General features: G+C 37.7%; 2 protein-coding genes across 9 annotated transcripts in view; one reads left to right on the top strand and one right to left on the bottom strand.

The window, feature by feature from the left end:
• The first annotated feature begins 5,560 nt into the window (after nt 1-5,560).
• Nucleotides 5,561-24,601, top strand: part of LOC129765401 (uncharacterized) — a 75,651-nt gene continuing 56,610 nt past the window's right edge. For 2 of the 6 annotated variants that reach the window (XM_055765695.1, XM_055765691.1), the window contains exon 1: nt 6,034-6,892. In XM_055765695.1, the coding sequence (XP_055621670.1) occupies nt 6,880-6,892 (13 nt within the window). In that variant the 5' untranslated portion in view covers nt 6,034-6,879. Of the gene's footprint in view, nt 5,864-6,033; nt 6,893-24,601 lie in introns of those variants that run through there. The other 4 variants (XM_055765697.1, XM_055765692.1, XM_055765699.1 and 1 more) reach the window with 4 other exon arrangements.
• On the bottom strand, nt 19,151-21,645 carry LOC129765406 (uncharacterized). Of its 3 annotated transcripts, XM_055765712.1 has the most exons (6): nt 21,482-21,645; nt 21,365-21,424; nt 20,928-21,310; nt 19,406-20,873; nt 19,289-19,348; nt 19,151-19,234 (listed from the first exon to the last, which is right to left on the bottom strand). In XM_055765712.1, exons 3-4 carry the CDS (start codon nt 21,172-21,174, stop codon nt 19,663-19,665), a joined length of 1,458 nt encoding a protein of 485 aa, XP_055621687.1. In that variant the 5' UTR covers nt 21,175-21,310; nt 21,365-21,424; nt 21,482-21,645; the 3' UTR covers nt 19,151-19,234; nt 19,289-19,348; nt 19,406-19,662. The 3 variants fall into 3 exon arrangements, with proteins under 3 accessions (XP_055621687.1, XP_055621685.1, XP_055621686.1); XM_055765710.1 differs by having other exon boundaries at nt 19,406-21,310; XM_055765711.1 differs by lacking the exons at nt 19,151-19,234; nt 19,289-19,348 and having other exon boundaries at nt 19,356-21,310.

Below are 24,601 nucleotides of genomic sequence, written 5' to 3'. Positions count from 1 at the left end.
CGCTAAAAATCCGAATTTTGAACCACCTCTCCCCCCCCCCTTTCGTAACGCAATTTCATATCTCTAATAAACAGAAAGTAACGCAACATCTACCCCCTCCCCCTTATCGCGTTACGTAATTTGTGCACGACGCCTCACGAAAAATGAATCGGTTTCACCACCAGAATATCATTTCAGTTTGCTTTTCGTGCGTGATTGAATCGAGAGAAGGTGTGGTTTACGATGGCAATTTGGGAGGCAAACTAGAGGAGAATGAACTCTCTGAGTATGAAAATTTCGGCGACTGAGCAATAATCGATTGAAAATTATATAATTTTCGCGATACGAAACATTTTCCGTTTTTCATGTTATGCATCCAATATTGAATACGAAAATATCCTACTGATGGGAAAGAATAATCTTCAGAAGCTTTCCAGCTAATTACACTTGATTGAAAAATTACGAAATCAAATGTATTTGGTCGCTGTGTTCGCCATATAATTAGAAAACATTAAAATAAACTCTTTCGCATGGATGTATTCTTCAATTCCCAGGGAACTGGCAGATTATTTTTCAGCAATGATTAGATCTTTCCGGAATTTTCTCGATGCTGTATGGCATCCAAACGAAAATTCTCGTTTCAGTTTGGCCTGCAAAAAACTTTTCTAAACTCTAATCCATCAAATTTGGAGCCCTGAAAAGGGCCGATGATTATATGCTAAGCTAATATAGCACCCTCTCCTTGGATTCGATGGGCCAGCTGAATGTCCTTGGGCATGATGTGACGCGTTTTGCGTGGATAGCACACAAATTTGTATCTTCGAATAAGCCTCCTGCAGCGTCATAACCGCGGAACTTTGGAAGCGCAAGTCGGTTTTGAAGTCCTGAGCAATTCCACGATCCAAAAGCTGCAAAGGTAGCTTGCGGATCAGCAATTCGGTCGACTTCCGATAGCGATGAATTTCACGCAAAGTTCCCGGTCGATAGCGATGTGGCTTCTTCACCTATCCTGCGGCTGGTGCGCTTATCCGAGCTGCTTTCGTGTGCCCTACCACTGAAAGACTAACTATCTATCTGCTTGGTCCCAAACAAACGAGTCGTCACGGTGCGAGAGTAGAGTAAGAAATGAACGAAAGGAAGGAAGGTATTGAATTAGAGAGACTTTAAACTCTGAGAGTTCATTCGTCTCTAAGAACGAAAGCAAAGGAAGCGTCATTTTATAAACCATAAAAGTATAGAATCTAAACCCCACCCTTATTATATTCGTTGCTTACCCTGAGAGAGAGAAACGAATAACATCGAAGTAAGTATACAGTAATGTATTTGCATCCGGATACTTTGCGTTACATTTAATACCATACCGCAGCCACAACATTTTCTGCATGTTGAATTAATGCGATTGATAAGTAACTATCAAGAAACTATCAGTAACTATATTAGCAACTATTAATCGCATAAATTCAACATGAAAAAAATGTTATGGCTGTGGTATGATATTGAATGTAATGCAAAGTGTCCGGATTCAAAAGCATTACTGTAAAAAAGAGTTAACTCGACTGAAATTTTTTCGGTTCGGCCTGCAAAAACGAAATTAAGAGCCCCCGCCGACTGCAGACTGACTTGTCGACCGATAGTTCGGTCGGCTTCTTAATCAGTACGGAGAAAAAAAGTCTGTAGTGTACAGCATAATGCATAGACGTAAGTATGAGCTTCCCCATCTCACATTCCAATAAGATTAATGGGTTTCCAAGCGGGCGCGCTACATACGGATACGAATGATTTCAATAACCTGTTTTCGAAGCTATCATTAAGCTATTGAAACAATTTTCCGACTCAATAAATAGCAATCATATAACTCTTGGACATTTTATCTTTTGTATGAAATGATTATCATACTGTTCCGTTGATCCGAAGCAGAATGAATCACGCTTAAAGAAGGAATGGATTTTTTCTTGGAATTTAGTCAGCAGAAATAATGCCCTTTCCCAACAATTAAAAACGACAAACGGTAAACAGTTTCATCAAAGTGATTTCTTCGATATGGGGATATATTCACTACATCATGTCATGTATTTCATATTCTTCATAAGGAAATCCATATCCATGGCACCTATCGGTATCGAATTATTATCGAAACCACGATTTTCGCTAAATGCTCCTTTCAGTTCGGCCTGTAAAAAACTTTTCTGTACTCTAATCCATCAAATTTGGAGCCCTGAAAAGGGCCGTTGATTATATGCTAAGCTAATATAGCACGCTCTCCTCGGATACGATGGGCCAGCTGGATGTCCTTGGGCATGATGTGACGCGTTTTGCATGGATAGCACACAAGTTGGTATCTTCTAATAAGCCTCCTGCAGCGTCATAACCGCGGAACTTTGGAAGCGCAAGTCGGTTTTGAAGTCCTGAGCAATTCCACGAACCAAATGCTGCAAAGGTAGCTTGCGGATCAGCAATTCGGTCGACTTCTGATAGCGACGAATTTCATGCGAAGTTCCCGGTCGATAGCGATGTGGCTTCTTCACGCTTCCTGCGGCTGATGCGCTTATCCGAGCTGCTTTCGTGGTGCCTTACCACCGAAAGACTAACGAGCTGTCTGCTTAGTCCCGATGAAACGAGTCCTCACGGTGCGAGAGTAGAGTAAGAAATGAACGAAAGCAAGGGAAGTGTCGTTTTATAAAACATAAAAGAATCGAATGTAAACCCCACCCTCTTTATTGTATAAGCTTACTGTATACTCACGAATATAATAAGGGTGGGATTTAGATTCTATACTTTTATGGTTTATAAAATGACGCTTCCTTTGCTTTCGTTCATTTCTTACTCTACTCTCGCACCGTGAGGACTCGAGCTCGTTAGTCTTTCGCAGACAGCTCGTTAGTCATTCGGTGGTAAGGCACACGAAGTCAGCTCGGATAAGCGCACCCGTAGCAGGATAGGTGGAGAAGCCACATCGCTATCGACCGGGAACTTCGCATGAAATTCGTCGCTATCAGATATCGACCGAATTGCTGATCCGCAAGCTACCTTTGCAGCATTTGGTTCGTGGAATTGCTCAGGACTTCAAAACCGACTTGCGCTCCGCGGTTATGACGCTGCAGGAGGCTTATTCGAAGATACCAATTTGTGTGCTATCCATGCAAAACGCTTCACATCATGCCCAAGGACATCCAGCTGGCCCATCGTATCCGAGGAGAGCGTGCTATATTAGCTTAGCATATAATCAACGGCCCTTTTCAGGGCTCCAAATTTGATGGATTAGAGTACAGAAAAGTTTTTTACAGGCCGAACTGAAAGGAGCATTTAGCGAAAATCGTGGTTTCGATAATAATTCGTTACCGATAGGTGCCATGGATATGGATTTCCTTATGAAGAATATGAAATACATGACATGATGTAGTGAATATATCCGAAGAAATCACTTTGGTGAAACTGCATTATAAAATTATTTGTGTACGAATGCCGCAATCGATAGTCGACTCTAATTTGCGCTGGGTAATTTCCTCGGAGGACTCGATTCCTCCTTTGAGCATTAATAATCTCTTTCTGGCAAAACGATGTGGTATGAATCACATTATTTGAATGATAGAATGAAGAAGTTTTCTGCCAATATGCTTCAACCTCCAAATATCTTTCTCCCGTTTGTCGTTTTCGCGTTCGCTAATCCTTTCTCACAACACCCATTTCTAGTTTGAGAAATTGTTGAGTAAACATTGTTTGCCAGTGCGCGTAGAGCGGGAATTCCTAAAGATTCATTGCACCTCTAATAAATTGCCGAAAGACGTGGTCTTACGTTGATCGCACTTGATTGAAAAAATCCAAAACGAAATGTATTTGGTCGAAGCATTATATGAGTAGAAAGCAAATAATCGCTCGAAAATGACTTGATTTTCGCGATGTGAAACATTTTCCGTTTTTCATGTTATGCATCCAATATTGGATACGAAAATTTCCACTGATGGGGAAAAAAATATTCAGAAGCTTTCCTGTTAATTGCGATTGATTGAAAAATAACAAAACCAAATGTATTTGGTTGCAGTGTTATATGGATAGAAAACATTAAAATAAACTATTTCGCATGAATGTATTTTTCAATTCCCAGGGGAACTGGCAGATTATTTTTCAGCAACGATGATAGCAACGAGAATTCCGCGCGTGTATGTGTATGTGTGTGTGTGGCGGTTGCTCCGATGTTTCAAGCGGAACCGTGGCATCACTCTCCTCCTGATGGATTCCCTTTTGGCCTTAGGTGCACAAACAGGCTCTTGGTGACACCGTTCATCAGCGCTTTCATGATAAACGAAATTAGCTTCACAACAACAGCGACAACATGATCCAATCGCTGTTCAATCATAACTGAGTGGGTTTACGAGCGGCGCTCGCTTATATACCGATTGGTGATTTCAATAGCCTGTTTTGAAATCAATTTTAAGGCTATTGAAACAAGTTTTTGGATGGAAAAGTAACAAGTATATAACGCGTAGACATTTTATCTTTCGAATGAAGTGTTTATCATACCATTTCGTTCAGTTGTTTAAGAGCTATTAACGCTCAAAATCTCGGTCTCCAGCGTAACGCTTTCGTTCTCGAAACTTTGGTTTTACACCCCGGTATAGAAATGAAAGACGTAGTCCTACATCAAAAATCCTTCTATGCATTTGTTCGAATTTCAACAATGACAGAGTTATTGAACTTTTTCTCTGTTTCGAGCTCTATTTGCCTGTAACTGTCTCTTTTTCTGAAAGTACGCTACGTATGACGATTATGTTGCTTCGAACAATGCATAATAAGCTTGATCGTTTCTATTAACTGAATTGAAGCTCGCTAACAGCTCTACAATTTGTCCTTCAACAACCAACTCCTATCTTTATTAATTTGCTGCAATATAATTTTAAACAATTCCTAGTGAGTCTTCATTTAATATCTTCAATAATAACGATTTTTACCCACTGTTCTGATTTTAGATAATTAACTTTCGCCTTAACGTTGAAATATTTTTTTTCTAGAAATAAGCCATATTTGAAATTAAAAAAAAATCACACTATATGAGGGGCTCAGAAGGGAAATCGATCAAGTCACTAACACCCCTTTCCTTCTGAGCCCCTCATATATGAGGGGCTTAGAATGCATTGGGTGTAAGTGACTTGATCGATTTCTCTTCATCAACTTTTTCTTTAGTTAATAACTCAATTGCAAAAACGTTCCAATTCAAGTTTGCTATAAAATCCTATAGACGGGGTTCTGACCTATCTTCCACATTGTAAAATACAGCTGGGAATGTATTTGCAGCTAGGTTATGACCAAAAGAGAGAGTCGATGTAGAGAAATCGATCAAATCACTTACACCCCTTTCCTTCTGAGTCCCTCATATATAATCGAGTCTAAAATTGTATATAATCGAGTCCGACCTGTATTACAATTAAGAAATTATATCATGACCAACACGCGCCGTTCCCACTGTGGCAAAAGCGATTCCGCGCGTAGCGCATCGGCTTTCGATCGAGCTTGCGCGCGCGCGCCTCCTCTCGGACGCACGAGACGAGAGCGAACGAACAAAATAAGCCAAGCAACAGTCAGTGGCTCCTCGTTGAGCCAATGCCGCGGAGAATATTGTGAGCTGAGAGACCTTACCTTCTTCTCTCGTGGGGGCTATTTTTGTGTGGTGGCTGTTGGCTTGGAGCTTAGTTTCTTTTTCCCATCGCCACCAGCAACACAACATGTGAGAAAAAGATTTTGCGACCATTCGAGAGCTTCGGGATTCTTTTTTTCTACTTCTGTTTTGTTGGTTACTTTCATACTTAGTTTGGTAGTCGCGAATTTTTCCACATTTTCATCGGCAGTGGCAGAACTCGAATTTTTCCCTTATTTGCTCCTCTCGCGAAAGGTGTGCTTTAGCGAAACACGGAAGAACACCATTCGAAACCGGACGCAGCCTTCACGTGGAAGGCTACCACCGATCAGCTGGAGCTCGTGAAGTTTTTTTTGTGTTCTCTGCTACTTGGAGCGCTGCTGGACCTGGCTTTCGTCATTCAACTGCTGTATCAATAGTTCTTTGATTGTGTTCAGTGTGTGAATCCGTTTCAGTATTCTGTGTCTCTGTGGAGCAATGCGAGCAATTTTTGGAAGTGGTTTTGATTTTTGTCGATGATATTTCGGCTGGGGGCGATTATCGAACCATCTAGTGTTCGAACAAAACGTCTCTGTCTCGGAGGAAGTGTGATTTTTTCTTCGATCTACTGTGTGGCCGAGCGAAAATATGTGTGAAAAAGTTAAAAATATGTCTTGGTACGAAAAATTTCCCCCCGGCAATAGCGCGGAGGGTGGGAAAGCGTAAAACACGAAGCAGCCGCCGCCGCCGCAACAACAGCAATTGAGGAAAATGAGCAACATTTGAAGTGAGAGTGAGAGCGCGTGGTGTTTGATGATATGGAAAACGTGGGGGAGAGGGAAACTGTGTGTGGCCGGAAAACGACCAGAAGAAATACGAGTATCAACTATTATTAATTCGAGAAGAAAAACTCAACCGAAGAATTGTGGCACGCATACAGTCGTGTAGCGAAGTTTTCTCGTTCGACGCAATGGAATGAAGAAAAGCACAAACAACAAAAGTGAAGCAACGAATGTCGAAACCAAGTTTATTTGGTTGAAAAACCACCCAATTATTGTTGCACATGCGAACACATGGAATTTTGGATACAGTGAAAACATAAACATTCGAGAATCGATTGAAACGGTTTTGTTGGCATGATATTTTCTTATCAGTGGAATGCATCAAAAAATGTTTAGCTCCCACTGAAACACACTATCAGTCGAAACCACCGTAGGTTATTGTTTACACTACGAAATAGTTCGCGAAACCGGTAAAATTGGTGATAAGCTGCAGCCTACCCTGAAGTCAAGATGAAGAAACGAGGTTCAAAAACAAAAACGTTGTTTGGATGTTCTTTATAACCCCTCACCCGCCAAATGTGTGTTAAACTTTCCCGTTTCATTTTGAACAACACACCAACCTGTGTTGTGGCTCAATATGGTTAATCAAACGCATTTTTAATAACAGCTCATCACCGGATCGAACCTGCCATTCGTTTGTGTGTGCGTATCACGCTGTTTGTTTATTATTGAGTTTCAGTTTGACCTCAACGCTAAAAGACCGATGGTCGCACGCTACTGATACCATGCTATGCCGAAGAGGGACAGAGAGGAAAGAACCTCTCTCTCATCCATGGGAATGTAGTTATAATAGAGTCGGTAACCGTAGACACGGTTAACAGTATTTGCTTCGATGCATTTATTGTAGATTTTAAATTATTAATCAGAATGGACTAGAATTATAGGCGACCCGCTGAACTGTGAATGCTTTCAAGCACCTGAGAAATTTATTTTTGATGATTTCACAATTGAATTGTAGAAGCAATATTTTTGTTATGCTTTATAGCAGTTTTAAGACCACAGGTCGATTTCGTTCCTTCAAATTTCACTATTTTTGATACATTGAAGTATCGTAGTATTATATATATATATATATATATATATATATATATATATATATATATATATATATATATATATATATATACATATCGGTCTCCTCACTAATTGTCTTCCATTTGAAACAGAAACATTGAATGTCGACTTATCCAACCATAACAAGGTGTGACATTTATTAAGGTATCCTATAGGTTTCTTCACTTTCTTGACGCGAAACGAATATACGATAATTGTTGCTTCATGTGAATTTATTCTGTTATATATGAACCGTTCTGTTCTATAGCCTTCGTTCATCTATCAGCAAGCCTCATTTTTCCCCTTTTCCAAAATTGTTGAAGCTTATTTGAGAAAAAATCATCCAGGTGAATTTTTATTGCGCTTATGGGTTTGATAAATTTACCAGAATTTTCAAAGGAGAGGAACGAGTAATAATTGGATGGGGTAAGGTCTGGGAAGTACAAAGGATAAGGTCACTCAAACTGCAATAATTCTAACCTTACGGCCAATGTAACATGCGGTCTTACGTTGTCGCGATGGAAAACGATGTCTCGTCGTTTCGTCAATTCCGGCTGGTTTTCTGCCATGGCGGCATTCGATTCTAATATTTGTCAGCATTGGTCGTATCACCCTGCGGCTCGTAGAACACTACACCTTTTCAGTCCCATTAACCCATTACTGCCCAGGTGTACAAGAACTTGATCCAAATGGCATGAAACTTTCTAGTCCATCTAGGTTTGTCCCAAAACGGAGGGGAAACGCAATATTTTGGTTTGGAGTTCTTTGGAAGTTGAGATATTTGACGTATGAAATTTCATTCGCTGAGCCGATACAGTACGATAAATGGAAATCATTTGAATATCGAACAAAACGGTTTTATTTCATAAAAATTTTACTTCAACAATCACTTTCATGGTTTATTAGCACTTTCGTGTACTGCCGTTCTACGCATAATTGTCCCTCGGTTCATAGGGATTGCATAGAACATAGTACAGTTATGCGTAGGCAGGCAGTGTATCGGACTTAGTATCACTGAGTATGGTACCGGAAAAATCAATCCGAAGAGTGCAAACCCACATCACACTTCAAGCAAATATACATCGTACATCGATTGCAATACGCACACCTTCGTTGGGTACCAGTTGGATTCGTATTAATAAAAAGATTTATTCCGTCAAACCTAACTTCCGATGATTTCGAGTGTTTAGGCTTGATCTGCATGAACTCGATCCTTGCTGGATTTATGTCACTTAGAAGTCCTTCACAGATAGCTCTGACGAAATTAATCAAAGGTCCATTTCCATGATTCTTTCTGTAGATATGCCAAAGATTGACAACCCCACCGTTCAGCACAAATCGGAAAAAGGGCCAAGGGCCAAAAAGTGCAGCGGTATAGCCCTCGTTGAGCGTCAAAGAGATCAACACCACCCATTCCTTTATTGTACATTTTGCAAAGATGGGGTTGGAATATTGATCCTCTTTTTTTCTCAGCCTTAATTCGAAAGCGTCTTCGTCCAAATCAATCAGATAATTGTACAGCTCCTCCGGATTATCGGGAAGCTGATATATCCTATTGAGAAAAAAATCCTTTAAGAAGTAAAACTTTGATAAATTTATGTTTACTTTTGCGACTCCATTAAACTCGAACTTTGCAAGCTTCAATACACAACAAAACAACAAAAATGACAGATAAAATGACACTGACACAAAAAACACTCTTAAATTGTCATGTGGTATCATTTAAAATGCGCTTAACACTTTAGTTTCATCAAAAACAGTTGTTCAAAAACGGACATTTTTGCGTATTAAATTTCATACACTGGGCACTAATGGGTTAAATGCACAAAAAAAAACTTTTTCGTATGAAGTTCAGACTTCGCAACAGTTGAAATTCTATCTGCTTTAGACCAAGTGCGTTTTAGATGTACATTTTGGCATAAAATCCAAGTCTCGTCTCCAATGAAAAGCCAATGACTTTTAGGAAGGATCGCTTTCATGTCGATATTCCACTTCCCGACTTTCACGGCTCCTAAAAAAAAATCATGAGTGAGTTACTGAGCTGAGGTGAAAACAATCCGTTATTTTGTAATGATACAAGCAAGCTCCGTTTCATGACAAAATCTCAATCTATAAACACCCTTTTCTGGAACTCGATCAGATTTGAAATTCAATCGGATTTCACGATCCGATCGAACTCGTTGTATTTTTGCATTCTGCAATCCGTTTAATTCAAACCCAATTTAGCAGTGCGAATGTGGCAACATTGCCTTGATGCAAAACAAACGTCAAGATAATACAATCGTTTGCGTGAAGAAATCAAATTAACAGACTTGAAGACAGTTCTTTAGAAATATAAAAAATATGAACGAGAATTTAAAATTCAGTTTTTTTCCTAAAAACTTACTTCATCTGGTAAAACTTCATCCTTTTAATACAAAATCATATTTTGACGTAGGACTACATCTTTGATTTCTATATAGGGGGGTCACCCTACGAAATTGAAAATGTGGCATGTAACGATTCATTAGGAGATTTCAAACGCATATTACGAAATATTGTTATTGTGATATATGCTATATTGTATACCATTAGACAGGAAATTTATCCAGCCATGTTTTTGCGTAAAACATGAACAGTGAAAATAGTAAAAAAATAAACAAATTGACGATTAAATTGGATATGTTATTTCGATTTTACTAACCACTCGTTTCCCCCATAAAGAAACGAGTCATATTGTTGCCTACATACGGGCGTTAGTTCGCAATGTAAGTCGAGGCGTATTTTGAATTATTTATCAGTTAGCAGAATCAATGGAGATCTTGGTATTATTTTGGAGATGATCGTTTCATTCTATTTTCTACAAAGATTTGACGAGAGCATGGCTCAAAAGGAGATTTTATTAGGTTGATGTTCAGGTTGTTGTCCAATCAATTCGTACTCAATTCACGTTTTTATCGAGTAGGTCTTGATACTAACAATTTATGTAATTGTAGTCCAGGATATCATTCTTTTAATCGAGCATGTTGTTCGGTAATGTAAAAAATGTAATTGAAGAATTTAACTGATTGCTGATTTAGAGGTTGGAAAATGTATACTCTCACATGTCAGATCATGATCGCCTAAATAGTTACGATCCTTATATTATGTTACCCATATATGTCTTTCTTAGAAGTAATTATATTATTATTTTGCCCACTTGCCGAATTCACTTTTCCGTATTCCATTCCCTTCACTATAAATAAGAAGAACTTGACACCAGATGAGATCAGTTTACTACAGCAGTTACACGAACTTCCAAAGAGAGCATTCATGGCCATAAAATACTTAATATACATCAGCTGGCTAAGCTGGCTAAAATATCTAAGCTTTTTAGACTTTTAGCTTTAGAATGCACTGTGAATGATGACTCTTTGTCTTCTTCTGCATAATTAATTAGATAGAAAAAAAAAGTGTGGTAATTACTTTGATGTATTTTTTTTTTGAACATCGATATAAAAACTATCAAATAGTGTCGAGTTACTCGTGTCCAAGTTAGAATGTCATTCCGGATTCTATCTCATCCTACCCGTTTGAAGGATATAAGAAACTGTTTTTCCAGGACCTTCATTTGATGTATCGAAAGTTTAAAATTTACAGATTTCTGAACAATGAGAAAACTCAATTTAAATGTAATTACTACAAACAATCACAGTCCTACGTCAAGTTCCCGTCCAAGGCCCAGACCCATCTACTTTTTTTTTCTCTTTTTCTATTATTCAAACTCATTATGAACCACAATTTTCGTCCACGATTTTTACCAATTGCAGAAAATGTGTTACTTTGTTACACAGCAAAGGACGAATTCCCTATTCCTTGTACGATTGTGCATATACATGAATAATTTATAGTCTGTAGGGTTTACGTCGGACGTAACACCCAAAAACTTCATTCCTGAGCCTTCGCTGCTGCCTTTCGGGCACTATACGGTGCACGTAACAGAGATGTGGGTGTTTTACTGGAATAAGGAATTCGTCTAATTCTAGGCCTCTTTTCTCAGCTGATACCGGAGGCGATCTACTATCTCGGAAGGTATCTCAATTGATCACGCTTCCAAAACACGCATTACATACGGTTCGATAATTACTTTTTTTTTAAATAGACTTTGATGGCATACCACTTCTTATCCAGTGATGTCGTCTATACATAAGACATAAGTCGACATTTTCGATTCATTACTGATCACCAGACTGGAAAGCATGTTTTTATGCTAACTTCTTTCCAACATTACTTTAGACATTTCAACAAGCTTCAGTAATATCCTCGCGTATGCTTCAAATGGGTGAATATTCATCAAACGAAATGCGTATCCAAGGGAATGAAGCGCTTCAATCATAGTGGTAGCTGAACATCGATAAATCCATGAAACTCTTATCTTTCCGGAACCTAGAATACCACTTCCTGCAGGTTTTCATATCAATAATTGACTCAAAAAACATGCGGATTATAGGGACGGCTTCATTCACCGTCGTATGATTCGAGTCAAAGTAATATCGAATAATAATTTTTATATAATTTCCAGTCAAACTAGGCCGCAGATCTATGTTCGTTTGTTCGATCTGATCTTGCGGGTAAAAATATTTCTATCTACCCGATCTAAGGCCACTTGAGTATCTGTTAGTGGTTGAGTAGATAACCTACTTGCCCTTGGGCCCAGATTATCAACGGTTTCAACACAGTCCACAGCACAGTCAGACAATGAGAGGATGCGTCTCCATTGTGTCATATCCAGCGGCTACCTGAGATGTTGACAGTAACTGACATGCTTGTAGCGGTTCAATCAGAACGCGAGGTTCAGATGGGATTCTACCATTGAATCATACTCAGCGGGCTTAAAGCTACCTAATGTGTTGGCAATAGCTGATGAGACATCCGACTTGCCTTCAATTTTTTGTCTAGAACGATTAACATTTGGGTTTCGCTCAATTCTTCCGCTCTTCTGTTTCATTTTTGTATTTCTTCCACCATATGCATCCCACGAGTCGCTAGGGAAATGATTTGCTCTTACTTTGATACTGCTACAGTACATATCGCAATCTCTCTCGGCACGAATACCTTCTGATTGCAGTATGTTTTGGTTGAGGTTACCCACATTTTCATTGGGGTTAACTCCATTTCCAAGCTTGCGATCGTCAATCGAGGCTCTCTACAGGCTCTCTGAGGAAAGAATCGGATACAGGTTCGAAGCATAAACACGGATGGGTAAACCCTTTTGCTGCGCATTAATATTCAACATTTTAACAGTTTTGATTAGAATGTTATCGACGTATACTTTGGTGATTTGTATTGTATGGCAGTTTTACGGAAAATAAATATATCTTCCTCTTTCGGCTATAGCTAACTAATAACCCTAATCTTGACCCAATCTCTCTTTCTTGAAATCACTTTATTTTAGCCGAGTAGTTGAGCACATAATTCGTATTTCAAGAGTGAAGTTGGAGACTTCTATTGGCGGGTGAATGTAGCTTTCTAGTTTGAAACATAGTGCTTGTGAATCCAAAGACACTTCAAATTCTGGAATTTTTGCACAATATGATGTGCTTATGATGTTAGTCGACATGCCCAAAATGATCTATGTCATTACGGCGATTATTCATACCTTCGATGACATGTGTAGGGTCGTGCTTGGGTATTGATCCAATACTTTTCTCTCGGGAACCTCTCTAGAATCTTTTGTTTTATTGGATGTTCACAAACAGGTGGTAATAACTCAAAGTATAGTATGAACATTTTTTTTTGCAATTGGCCAATAGAACTGTTTATTGTCTTGATGAAAGAACAGCTTTTTTCATTTAATGTCGTCGTTAGCAGTTTATTCCATTAGACGCCATTATGACGCCATATAATATTTAATATTACAAGTTTTTCCTTTCTCGAGTAAATAGAGGAACAAATAGCGTATTCATCCCAAAATTTTAACATATTAAACATATATTCAAATATAGTTTTCTCATGGCAGTAATGGTTGTGCAAACATATCTCTACACTGCCTTCTAATATATGACCCGACGAACTTCGTCCCGCCCAAAATAGAATTTTTGATTTGAATACTTTCAAACATCCACGTTTTCTTACTAAGTGAACGTTAGTGAGTCCAATCATTGAACTCTTCATTGATTGATTACCCTTTGACCCTTTACAATTTCCTTTTACTATAAATTGTCTAGTACTTCTACAAAAATTTGTCCTTATAATATAAAATTATTTTCAGACACAATTCTCGTTCAAGATTCTTCAAGCGTTTGGAAATAACATGTTTCTCCGTTGCATGGAATACATGTTTGATACAGAGAATATTACAAAATAAAGACAGCTCAAATCGGGCCATTCCTTCCTCGGGTTTAGGGCACATCAACACATTTGGCCTTTCATTTTTGTTTATATAGATAGAAGATATAGGAGTGCGTTATTCCGTCTGAAAATGCTTTTCCACTTTCGAACAAAAATCTATATCGTTAGCGCCAACATCAAATGGACTAACAACGCTTAGCTAATTGTAGTACATATGGGAATTCAATTTTCCGAATTTTCCGCTTTTCTCTCCGCTATATTGATCTACGGGAAGAGACGAATACAACGAAATATAGATGACTCTAATTGAACCCTTCCTTCCTCGGGTTTAGCGCTTACCAACACATTTGGCCTTCTATTTTCATTTTAAGATATAGGATATGGAAATGCGTTATTTCGCCTGAAAATCCATTTCCACTTACGAACAAAGATCAATTTCGATTGCGCAAATATCGAATGGACTAACAACGCTTATTATGATGTAATTTTCGAACATGTGGGAATTAAATTTTCCGAATTTTCCGACCTTCCTTCAGAGGTTTCAAAGAATTTTCCGGTTTTTCTCTCCACTATATTGATCTACGGAAAGAGACGAATGCAACAAAATATAGAAGGCTAAAATCGGACCAACCCTTCTTCGGGGAGAATTCGTGTAACATATAATTAACTATTTGATTTCTTTAAACTCTATTTTCCCAACAAAAATCGTTGCTTTACCGACACACGGAACGGAAAGGTTTTCTACTGTTTTTTTGTGGCAGAATATGAGACCCGTATTTTTTATTTATTTATTTTTTCATTGGTTTGTCCATTTCTATTTTAGGGTGGTTCGGAAATTCAATTTTGACGTAGGACTACGTCTTTCATTTCTGTACCGGGGTGTAAGTTCAAAATTTCGAAAACGAGAGAGTGATGCTGGGCTGCATGGTTTCGAACGTTAATACCTCTTTACCGGTTGAATGGAGTGGTATAATAATCACTTCATCCGAAAGATAAAATGTCAACGAATTATATGAGTGTCACTTATTAAACCAAAAAATCGCTAAAAATTGTTTTGAAAGCAAGCTATTAAAATCATAACAATCCAGCACATTGATGATGATTGGTGATCGCAATGTGTTCCCGAACACGGACGCAAAATCTAGGCACCTGAAGAAACCGTCATAGCGATTACATGCGAGCTGTGATTTGTTTTGCTCGCTTGCATTAGTGTTTGGGAAACCATAGCGGACACACGCATGGCGTGAGTACTTCCACTCGCTTCAGTTTCTGTTCTGCTTTCGCATGGAACAGTCATGAAAAATTGCCACATCACGATAAAAACGAAATGAATTTTATGCAAGGTTACATAGACTTTATTTCGTTTTTACAGTGAAATGGCGCCCTCAATTTCTATTCTGCGTATCTCGTGTCATTCTCACGAAAACAAAAATGAATCATTTTATCGGTTCGTTTTGGGACCATCAACAAGTTCGAAAGAGTTGAATTTTATGTTAATAACAATTCCATACTTTTACTCATCCTTCCACACACTAACAAGAAAAAGTTTCAGCAATCTTTCAAAATATTCATTTATTCATGCATTAAGAATTGATTCAGATCCAATTTCAAATAAATGTCCAACGGTAGTCCTACGTCTACCTTGCGGTTATATCACAGATATAATCAATTTTTTGTTTTTCCCCATTTTTTCATTAAATTACTTTTTTTTCAAAAGTTCATAATTCTGAAACCAAAGTAAACATTGTTTACTTTGAAAAATCATAACACAGACTAGCTCAATGGCTTCAATTTGATATTTCGATCAACTGAATCGGTACAGTAGTCCAAAAGTTATGAATTTTTGAATCAAGTCATTTTTGGAAAAAGGGTAAAAACTTGATTTTCTGGACCACCTTAACATGGAAAGGACTCATTTTTCTAATGAAAAAATAAAAAATACGGGTCAAATATTTTGCGAAAAGGAACAAAACTACCACTTTCAACGGAAATCTGAGAATCGGTTTGGCATGGAATGGTTGACTGATAACAAATATAACATAAATTAAACTACTGTAGCATGTAAATTGAGCGTCAATTCGTCATGAAATTTTGACACGTGTCGTCCTAGGGCTAATGCTTGCGAAAATTATTCCAGAATGGGTAAATAGACACATCGCAGTAATTTTTCAACTCGTCAAGGTCTGACCGCATTCTGAAAAAGATATGAAAACTTTCAGAATTCATAGGTGCATGGCTTCTTCCAATCATCAATTATACCACACGGTCCAAGACCTGAGCTTCTTCAGGAAATAATAAGGAATAAGTAATATTCCTAAAATTGGTTAGTTTGATAAATTAAACACGTGTCTATATGTTTGGATCCGTATCTAACTATGATTTTCCTGTGTCTCGACTTTTTATAATTCATTGTATTCTGTAAACCTTGAACTTATTGGCAACAAAAAAGTATCATTCTTCTATCACAAGGCGGAATAAAAACCTGACGAATGACCCTATTTATCAACACAATGTGTTATCAATGTGTGAACTCCTTCGATTTGATGCGCCGTTTTTTCAGCGCTCTCTCTCGTCCCAACTCGGTTCATGTGTATTCACGATTTTCACAGTTCCTCGGATTGACGGAAGAAAAACGACGAAAATAGCACGAAGAACCACCTAACTTTTACGATTCGTGAAGGAAATCGGTTACTTCACGAATATCATAATATGCCAGATTGTTGTTGCTTGTTGCTGACTGTTGCTGCATTCCTTTGTCTACATTTTTCGTTCAAATGTTTTTAGCCTTAAGTCCTTAGCCCTTATGTTAATAACAATAATAATAATCCATAACCAGGCGGCACACCTTGAACATACAAGGAACATTACTTATATGCAAACGCCATCGAAAAGAAGCTTTATCTGTCGTTTTATCGCTCCCACAAACCCAATGATTCCGAATCGAATATTACACCAGACCGGAAACCCATCGCAGAGTTTGTGTTTATGAGAATTTCGTTGATCTCGCAAAGCAGAGGGATAACTTAGCGAAGATGTGTTATAACAATATTCGCATGATTGAATAGCCACTGCGCGTGTCTCGCCGGAACCTACTTGCAGTAAATCGTATGTAAACAACTAGTGCATCTTAAACCTGCGCTCTCGAAGTAACGACTATAAATAGACACAGGTATATATGAGGGTAGTAATCGTATTTGGAGTTGATTGTGGAAAGACGTCATCGGTTGCAGATTTGTGTAAATGTTTGCACACTTCGTTGAAATTGATTCGAAGGCAGGGCATATTGGTCACCTTTTTGTCAAACGAGCGTCTTAAAACCACACAAGAGGTCGCCATAGGCGACAGGGTTAAATGAGGAACCAGCTCTTAATTGCCTATTCATTCATTATAGTGCTGTTAATGTATATAGTTGAATCTTGGCACCATGCATCGTTGAAAATATAATAAAATAAATATAACATATACAGATTTCGCTCGGGTGAGTCACGCTTTAATTCTTCTTTGGTGTTTCATATGAATGGCGAGAATATCGTGCACTATTGTATTAGCAAATTCGTTGGGCCAAGAATTTTCACTTGATGAGTGCAGCTAGAGAATAGCACATGTTGCTCCGCATAATTTCGAAATTGCATGACTGTGATTATCTCATTTCTCTGGTGGAGGGTCAGCTACCTATCGACTTGGTACAGTATGTCTAGCAAATGACTCTGCATAGGTCTGGTTGCTGCTTATTAGTCATAAGGTACTTTTTGAACACAGCCAAATAACATGTACGAAAAATTGTTGGTTCAATTTCATTTATCTTCATCTTGCTTCTTGCTCGTATAGATATATCGGTGTGGTGGCTCTTTCGAGACTCATGATTGTTGCACCTCGAGGGATTGCATAGTAGACTTTCAATTCACAGTCATTTTTGGGCTATTGTTATTAACAAGTCAAGGAAGATGAACTCAACGACCTTATTACCTGTTACTACCGAGAGGGACACCCTTTTCACCTACGACTCCTGCCATTGATTCTTAGCTCCATCAGCCCAGCTTTAACTTTTAAAAACAAATGAAACACATTTCTCGAGAACTAATCAAGTAAACGAAACCGAATTTGGCATGCGAAGGTTTTATGGTACAATAAATGTTTTTACGGTGGCTAGATACTCCTCCTCCCTCTCTTAGGGGGGCTGCCATACAAATGAAACACAAATTTCTGCAGTACTCGAGAATTAATCAAGCAAACGAAACCAAATTAGGTATATGGAGGTTTTAGGGCGCAATAAATGTTTTCACGGTGGTTAGACACTTCAACCCCCTTTTTAAGGTGGAGCTGCCATACAAATGAAAGAGAAATTTCTGCATAAATCGAAAAATAATCAAGAAAATGCCAAATTTTTCATGCGAAGGTTTTTCGTTGTTAAGTTATGATTTTTCAAAGTCAGCCGCGGGTCCAAAAAATATTTTTTTTAAAAATGACTTTTTTAAAAATTCATTACTGTACTACTGGACCGATTTAGATAATCGACGTATAAAATTGAAGCCAATGAACTAGTCTTCTTTGAAGTAATATTACACTTCCTGAAAGACTGGATTCTAGTTGCATAGATCTAATCTAGTTGCATAGGAATATTGAACAAAGATTGGAAACAATTTAATTTTGAAAAATCATAACTCAAAAACGAAATAGAACACATACTTGATTTTTGATATGTTATGTAAAAGAATCTCAGCTTTCAAGAAAAAAATATAAAAAATATAGCGCTCTCTATCTTTAACCATGTAAACTATAAAAACCTAAATACAGAAAATAATTACGAAAATAAAATCTATGTTTCTGCTAGTTTGGTATTTTTTTCGAAAAACACCATTCATAGGCTTCAATTTGATATGTCGATCAATTCGGTTCAATTGTTCAAAAAATATGATTTTTTTCAAAAACGCCATTTTTGGAGAAAAGGGGAAAATTTAGAAAAATCATATCTTCAAAACGAAAAAAAACATCTCTGATTTTTGGATAAGTTATGTAAAAAAACTCATTTCAAGAAAAAATATAAAAAGATATAGCGCCTTCTAGTCCAAAGCCACGAAAACAACAAAAACAAATACAATCAATAATTACGAAAACAAAATCCAAATTTTCTGCAATTTCAATATTGAATAACTAATTGGATTTAATTGGATATACTGACCATCTGAATCGGTCAAGTAGTTCAAAAGTTATGAAGTTCAGAAAAGAGTCAAGAGGTAAATACTCGGAGCACTTTGAAATAGAAATGAGCACCCTATTGAAAAAATAAAAAAAGACTAATATTTTGCGATGAGGAACAAAACTACCAAATTTAACGGAAATCTTAGAACCACAATATCAGTGTTAGCGAGAACAATGGCCGATTTTCCGAGCTGATCGCAGTGCGAGTTAAAAACTCTTTTTGTGGTTGCGAAGCAGCTTTAAACTGCAATTTTCAAATATTTATTTCATGTAATAACAATATGCATTTTCAACTTACATTTTTCGGTCTTCTATCTTTGAATTCAAATACGTGACGGCAATGCTTCGGCTGACAATCCTATTCAAATTACAATTCATTATTGTCAGCTTCCAAATCTTATTTATATGTACTTACTGTGCCAGTCACTCAATAATCCCTATCTAATCAAATCAATTTCAATCTCTACTAACTATTCTACTATACTTTCCAAATAATCTAATAATTTCTCCGCTATTCTGCTATACACCTTCGCTTTGTTTTCTGTTTGTGTACCGCTGACAGTTCTCGGTTCTCGAGCTTTCCATGCTGAGCTTTTTCGCTCGTTTCCCAAACAGTGCTCCCAGTGGCAACATCCTCCCCCCCGTAACACTGCTCACTGGTGCAGTTTTACCTCATGCAACATCTAGAACCGCAAGCTTGGACACTGGTCTTCTCAAGAGCCCTCTCAATGTTTGGATTGTAGCCTGTCGTACCCTTCCATCGCTAGCTGTTACAATCTCCAACACACGCCCACGTTCCCAGCTATTCCTTTTTGCCTCATCCACCACAAGAACTAGATCTCCTACGGCCAATGGTCTAGTATCTCCGAACCATTTAGTTCGCTTGGTCAATGTGGGAAGATACTCCCGAATCCACCTTCTCCAAAAAATATCCAGTTGATGTTGAATCTGGTTCCATGTGTTCCTAATGGCAGCTGCAGAATCTGTCGGCAGTATCGAAGGTTGACGTACACCAGTCGAGCTTCCCAAGAGCAAATGATTCGGAGTCAGAGCTTCACTCTCTCCGGAATCTAACGGCAAGTATGTTAACGGTCGACTGTTTACTATGGACTCAGCTTCAATCACGAATGTTTGCAACGATTCCTCGTCGAGTTTTCTATCATTATTATAAGCAGTTATCATGGCGGTTTTGACGGATCTCACCATTCTCTCCCATGCCCCACCCATATGAGGCGCAGCGGGTGGAATGAATATCCACTTGGTTGTTGTACTGGTAAATGTGGCTGCTAATCCTTCGTGCACTGCTCGGAGTTGTTCTTTTAATATTCGTTCCGCTCCTTGGAAGTTCGTCCCATTGTCACTGTAAATTTCTGCGGGGAATCCCCGCCGACACAGGAATCGTCGAACGCACTTCACACACGAATCTGTAGAAAGGCTGTGGGCAACTTCAACGTGCACTGCACGAACGGTGAGACAGGTGAATAACGCAATCCATCTCTTGACGCTACTTCGGCCGACCTTCACCATTAATGGTCCAAAGAAATCTAACCCTGTGTAGGTAAACGGTCGAACACATGAAGCCAATCTAGCGGATGGTAGAGGAGCCATTCGAGGCATCCTTGGGGTGGCATTCCTTATTTTACACCACTGGCAATTTTTTGTTTCCTTCCTCACGACTGACCTTATTTGTGGTATATAGAAACGTTGACGAAGTTCGTTCACTACGGTTTCTGCGTTTGCGTGTCGGAATCTTCGATGGAATTCGTTCACAAGTAGCAAAGTGATTCGGTGGTTCCTTGGCAAAATTACCGGAAACTTCATTTCTTCGGGAGCATGGATTGCCGCTCCAATTCGACCGTCCATTCGTAAGACGCCTGCTTCGTCTAAAAAAGGTGTAAGGTGGAATATACTACTATTACCGTCTAACCGTTTCTGACTTTGATGACCATCTTCCAATAGAGCTATTTCATCAGGAAACACCTGCCACTGCGCCATTCTTAGCAAGGTTATTTCTGCTTTCTGAAGCTCTTCACTGGATAGGATACCGCATTTCTTCTGCTCTCGCTTTCGGTTGGCAATGAAGCGCCAAACGTATGCCGTACTTCTCAACAACCGCTCCCACTTCGAAAAACGATGGCAGTCGATCACTGGTTCCCACGTCTTCATGGTTCGATGCCGAAGCATTGCCGTCACGTATTTGAATTCAAAGATAGAAGACCGAAAAATTTTAAAGATTTGTTAGCGAGAACAATGGCCGATTTTCCGAGCTGATCGCAGTGCGAGTTAAAAACTCTTTTTGTGGTTGCGAAGCAGCTTTAAACTGCAATTTTCAAATATTTATTTCATGTAATAACAATATGCATTTTCATCTTACATTTTTCGGTCTTCTATCTTTGAATTCAAATACGTGACGGCAATGCTTCGGCTGACAATCCTATTCAAATTACAATTCATTATTGTCAGCTTCCAAATCTTATTTATATGTACTTACTGTGCCAGTCACTCAATAATCCCTATCTAATCAAATCAATTTCAATCTCTACTAACTATTCTACTATACTTTCCAAATAATCTAATAATTTCTCCGCTATTCTGCTATACACCTTCGCTTTGTTTTCTGTTTGTGTACCGCTGACAGTTCTCGGTTCTCGAGCTTTCCATGCAATCAGTTTAGCATGAAATGGCAGAAAAGGTACACAATGTCATTTTCTCTCGTTTTTGAACTACACACGAAATACACGAATTGTTGGATACAAGTTAATGTATAAATGTGATCATTTTAATAACGCTTAAATATAATTCAATATAGTTTTTAATTCAATATAGCTGTAAATAGTATATTCGGGTATTTGTTACATTCTGGTGATTGGAATTCGGGTGAATGTCGTTTGGGTACCTGTCTTTCAGGTAAATTTGACATAATCACCCTAAAGTACCGTTCAGCCTTAATGACAGCTCGTCAAATTTGGCAAACTTTTTACAGATCTTTCGTGTGCTTTAGTCCATGGGAGAATGCACTTTTTGATGCACTCTCGCTAATACATCTTCGAATCTACTGTCCTATATTGAAATATTAAATATTCCTCGTTTTTTATATTATCATAAACGTTGATCTATTCTAGATTACGTTTTGCTTTCTAACTTATGTAAGCGCCTAATTTTTAGAAACAATATCTCGAAAACAATTGAAAAATATATTCTGAAAAATCCGGATTCAGAGTTTGGGAATTGAAATTAGTAACCTGCGTTTTACATATTCCTTGAACCAATGTTTTGTATCTGAAATTATTCATTATCTCAGATGAACAAAATTTCAAATATAAATTGCCTTTCATTAAAGTTTATTCAATCTATTCAATGAAAATAGAATAAAAAAATATGTCAAAAAATGCTAAACATTTTATTTGACATCTCTTCCATCAGCCATTCCATGCCAAGCCGATATAGTGGTTCTCAGATTTTCGTCAAAAGAGGTAAATTTGTTCTTTATCGCAAAACATTAGACCCGTATTTTTTTGACGTAGGACTACGTCTTACATTAAGGGTGCAAAATCAGGAAATGTTTTTATGAAATAAAGTTAATGTTAATAACTATTTTTGCTTCCAGAGGATTTAAACGATTTGCATAACAATCGAATCGGGAATTTTCTAAGATTTGTTTGATATGCTATACATTACAATCACATAGTCTGTATTTGGTTTAAATTGATGAAAATTGGAAGCATTCTCATTTCCCCATACCTTTGTTCTGTCCATTTGTGTTCTTTCCCGAACAGAGCTATCAATAACGGACAACTTATGCAGCCGCTAGAATAGAAACAACGAAGGGGGAGAGCGAAAAGAGAATATTTGCGAAGTAAACTCCACGTTTGCATAGTGAGTAAGCTGTCGCTAGCGTATAAGTATTGCATCCGGGCACAGAAGGATGCAATACTTATACGCTTATTTCGCTTATTTTGCTCGTTTTGTGTTTCATGTTTTCCCTCGAGTTGTGAACGCTAGCGAATATTTCGTGTGCATCGGCTCTGTTCTGATGCAACAAGCTCCTAGCTTTGTTGACAGTTTTGACCGAGAGTCAAGAAACGATTTTTCATAAACGGTCATTCTCGCGATGTTTCATTCTTATCGCTCCAACTGTGTGCATCTGTTAGACACGTGTTTGATGCTTGTTGAATGGCGATGCACGGAAGGTGCCTCTCGTTAATTACTTAGTGCAATGCGTGCATTGATATAAAGAAAGAAATTGAGACATATGGCCAATTAGTGTATAGTACTCGCAAAAGCCAGAAAGAATCGTTGCTTCTCGAAATGATTCTACAAAACCACGCAAGCCATTAAACCTTTTCAGAGTCCTCGGAACTTTTCACTGAAGAGTTATTTATGAAATTTCGACGTATTCGCAAATAATATCCAAAATGATAAACCAACGAAAAAAAAAGGCCTAGTCCTACGTCCTAAGCGGTCGTGTCTCGAATACAACCCCTCGATTTTTTTTTATATTAGAGGGCCCATTTCCATTTTAGGGTAATCGGAAAAATAAAATTTTTCCACATTTTCCCAAAAAATGATTTTTTCAAAAACTCATAACTTTCGAACCACTGAACCGATTTAGATGATCTATATAACAAATTGAAGCCAATGTGCTAGCCTTTTATTGAAAAATATTGAAATAGCAAAATGAATGGATTTTATTTTCGTAATCATTGATTGTATTCGTTTTTTTATTGTTTTCATTGCTTTGGACTAGGGGGCGCTATATGTTTTATATTTTTTCTTGAAAGCTGAGAATTTTTTACATAGCATATATCGATATCAAAGATGCTTTTTTTTTGTTTTTGAGTTATGATTTTTCAAAGTTAACCAATGGTTCGAAAATACAATTTTTCCACCACAAAAATTCATAACTTTTGAACTACTGGACTGATTTATATGATCGACATATTAAATTGAAGCTTACGAGTCAGTTTTCTTTGAAAACATATTACTTTTGCGGAAAATTTTAGTTTTTATAATTATTGATTGAGTTAGTTTTTCGTAGTTTTCTCGGTGAAAGTTAGAGGGCGCTATATATTTTTATATTTTTCTGGAAAGCTGAAGTCTTTTGACATAATATATCCGAAAACCAGAGACATGTAATTTTTTGTTTTTGAGTTATTATTTTGCAAATTTAACATGTTTTAAGTCTTCGTTCAATATTCTTATGTGACTTGACCAGACCTATGCGACTAGAATCCAATCTTCCCGCAAGTGTGATATGTTTTTCAAAGAAGGTTATTGGCTTTAATTTAATATATCGATCATCTAAATCAGTTCAGTATTTCAAATGTTATGAATTTTTGCAATAAGCAATTTTTGGATAAAAGGGGAAAAATGATTTTTCGGATCACCGGTTAACTTCGAAAAATCATAACTGAAAAATGAAAAAAAAGCATCTCTGATATCGAGATATGTTATGTAAAAACTTCTCAGCTTTCAAGGAAAAATATTAAAAAATATAGCGCCCTCTAGTCCAAAGCAATGAAAACAATAAAAAAACGACTATAATCAATAATTACGAAAATAAAATCCATTTTTTTTAAGTTCAATATTTTTTAATAGCTAGCTTCTTGGC

This window comes from Toxorhynchites rutilus, chromosome 2 (assembly GCF_029784135.1).
Source record: "Toxorhynchites rutilus septentrionalis strain SRP chromosome 2, ASM2978413v1, whole genome shotgun sequence".
Lineage (NCBI taxonomy): Eukaryota > Metazoa > Arthropoda > Insecta > Diptera > Culicidae > Toxorhynchites > Toxorhynchites rutilus.
Note: the sequence above shows the minus strand (reverse complement) of the source record. Positions and strands in the feature narration are given on the sequence as shown.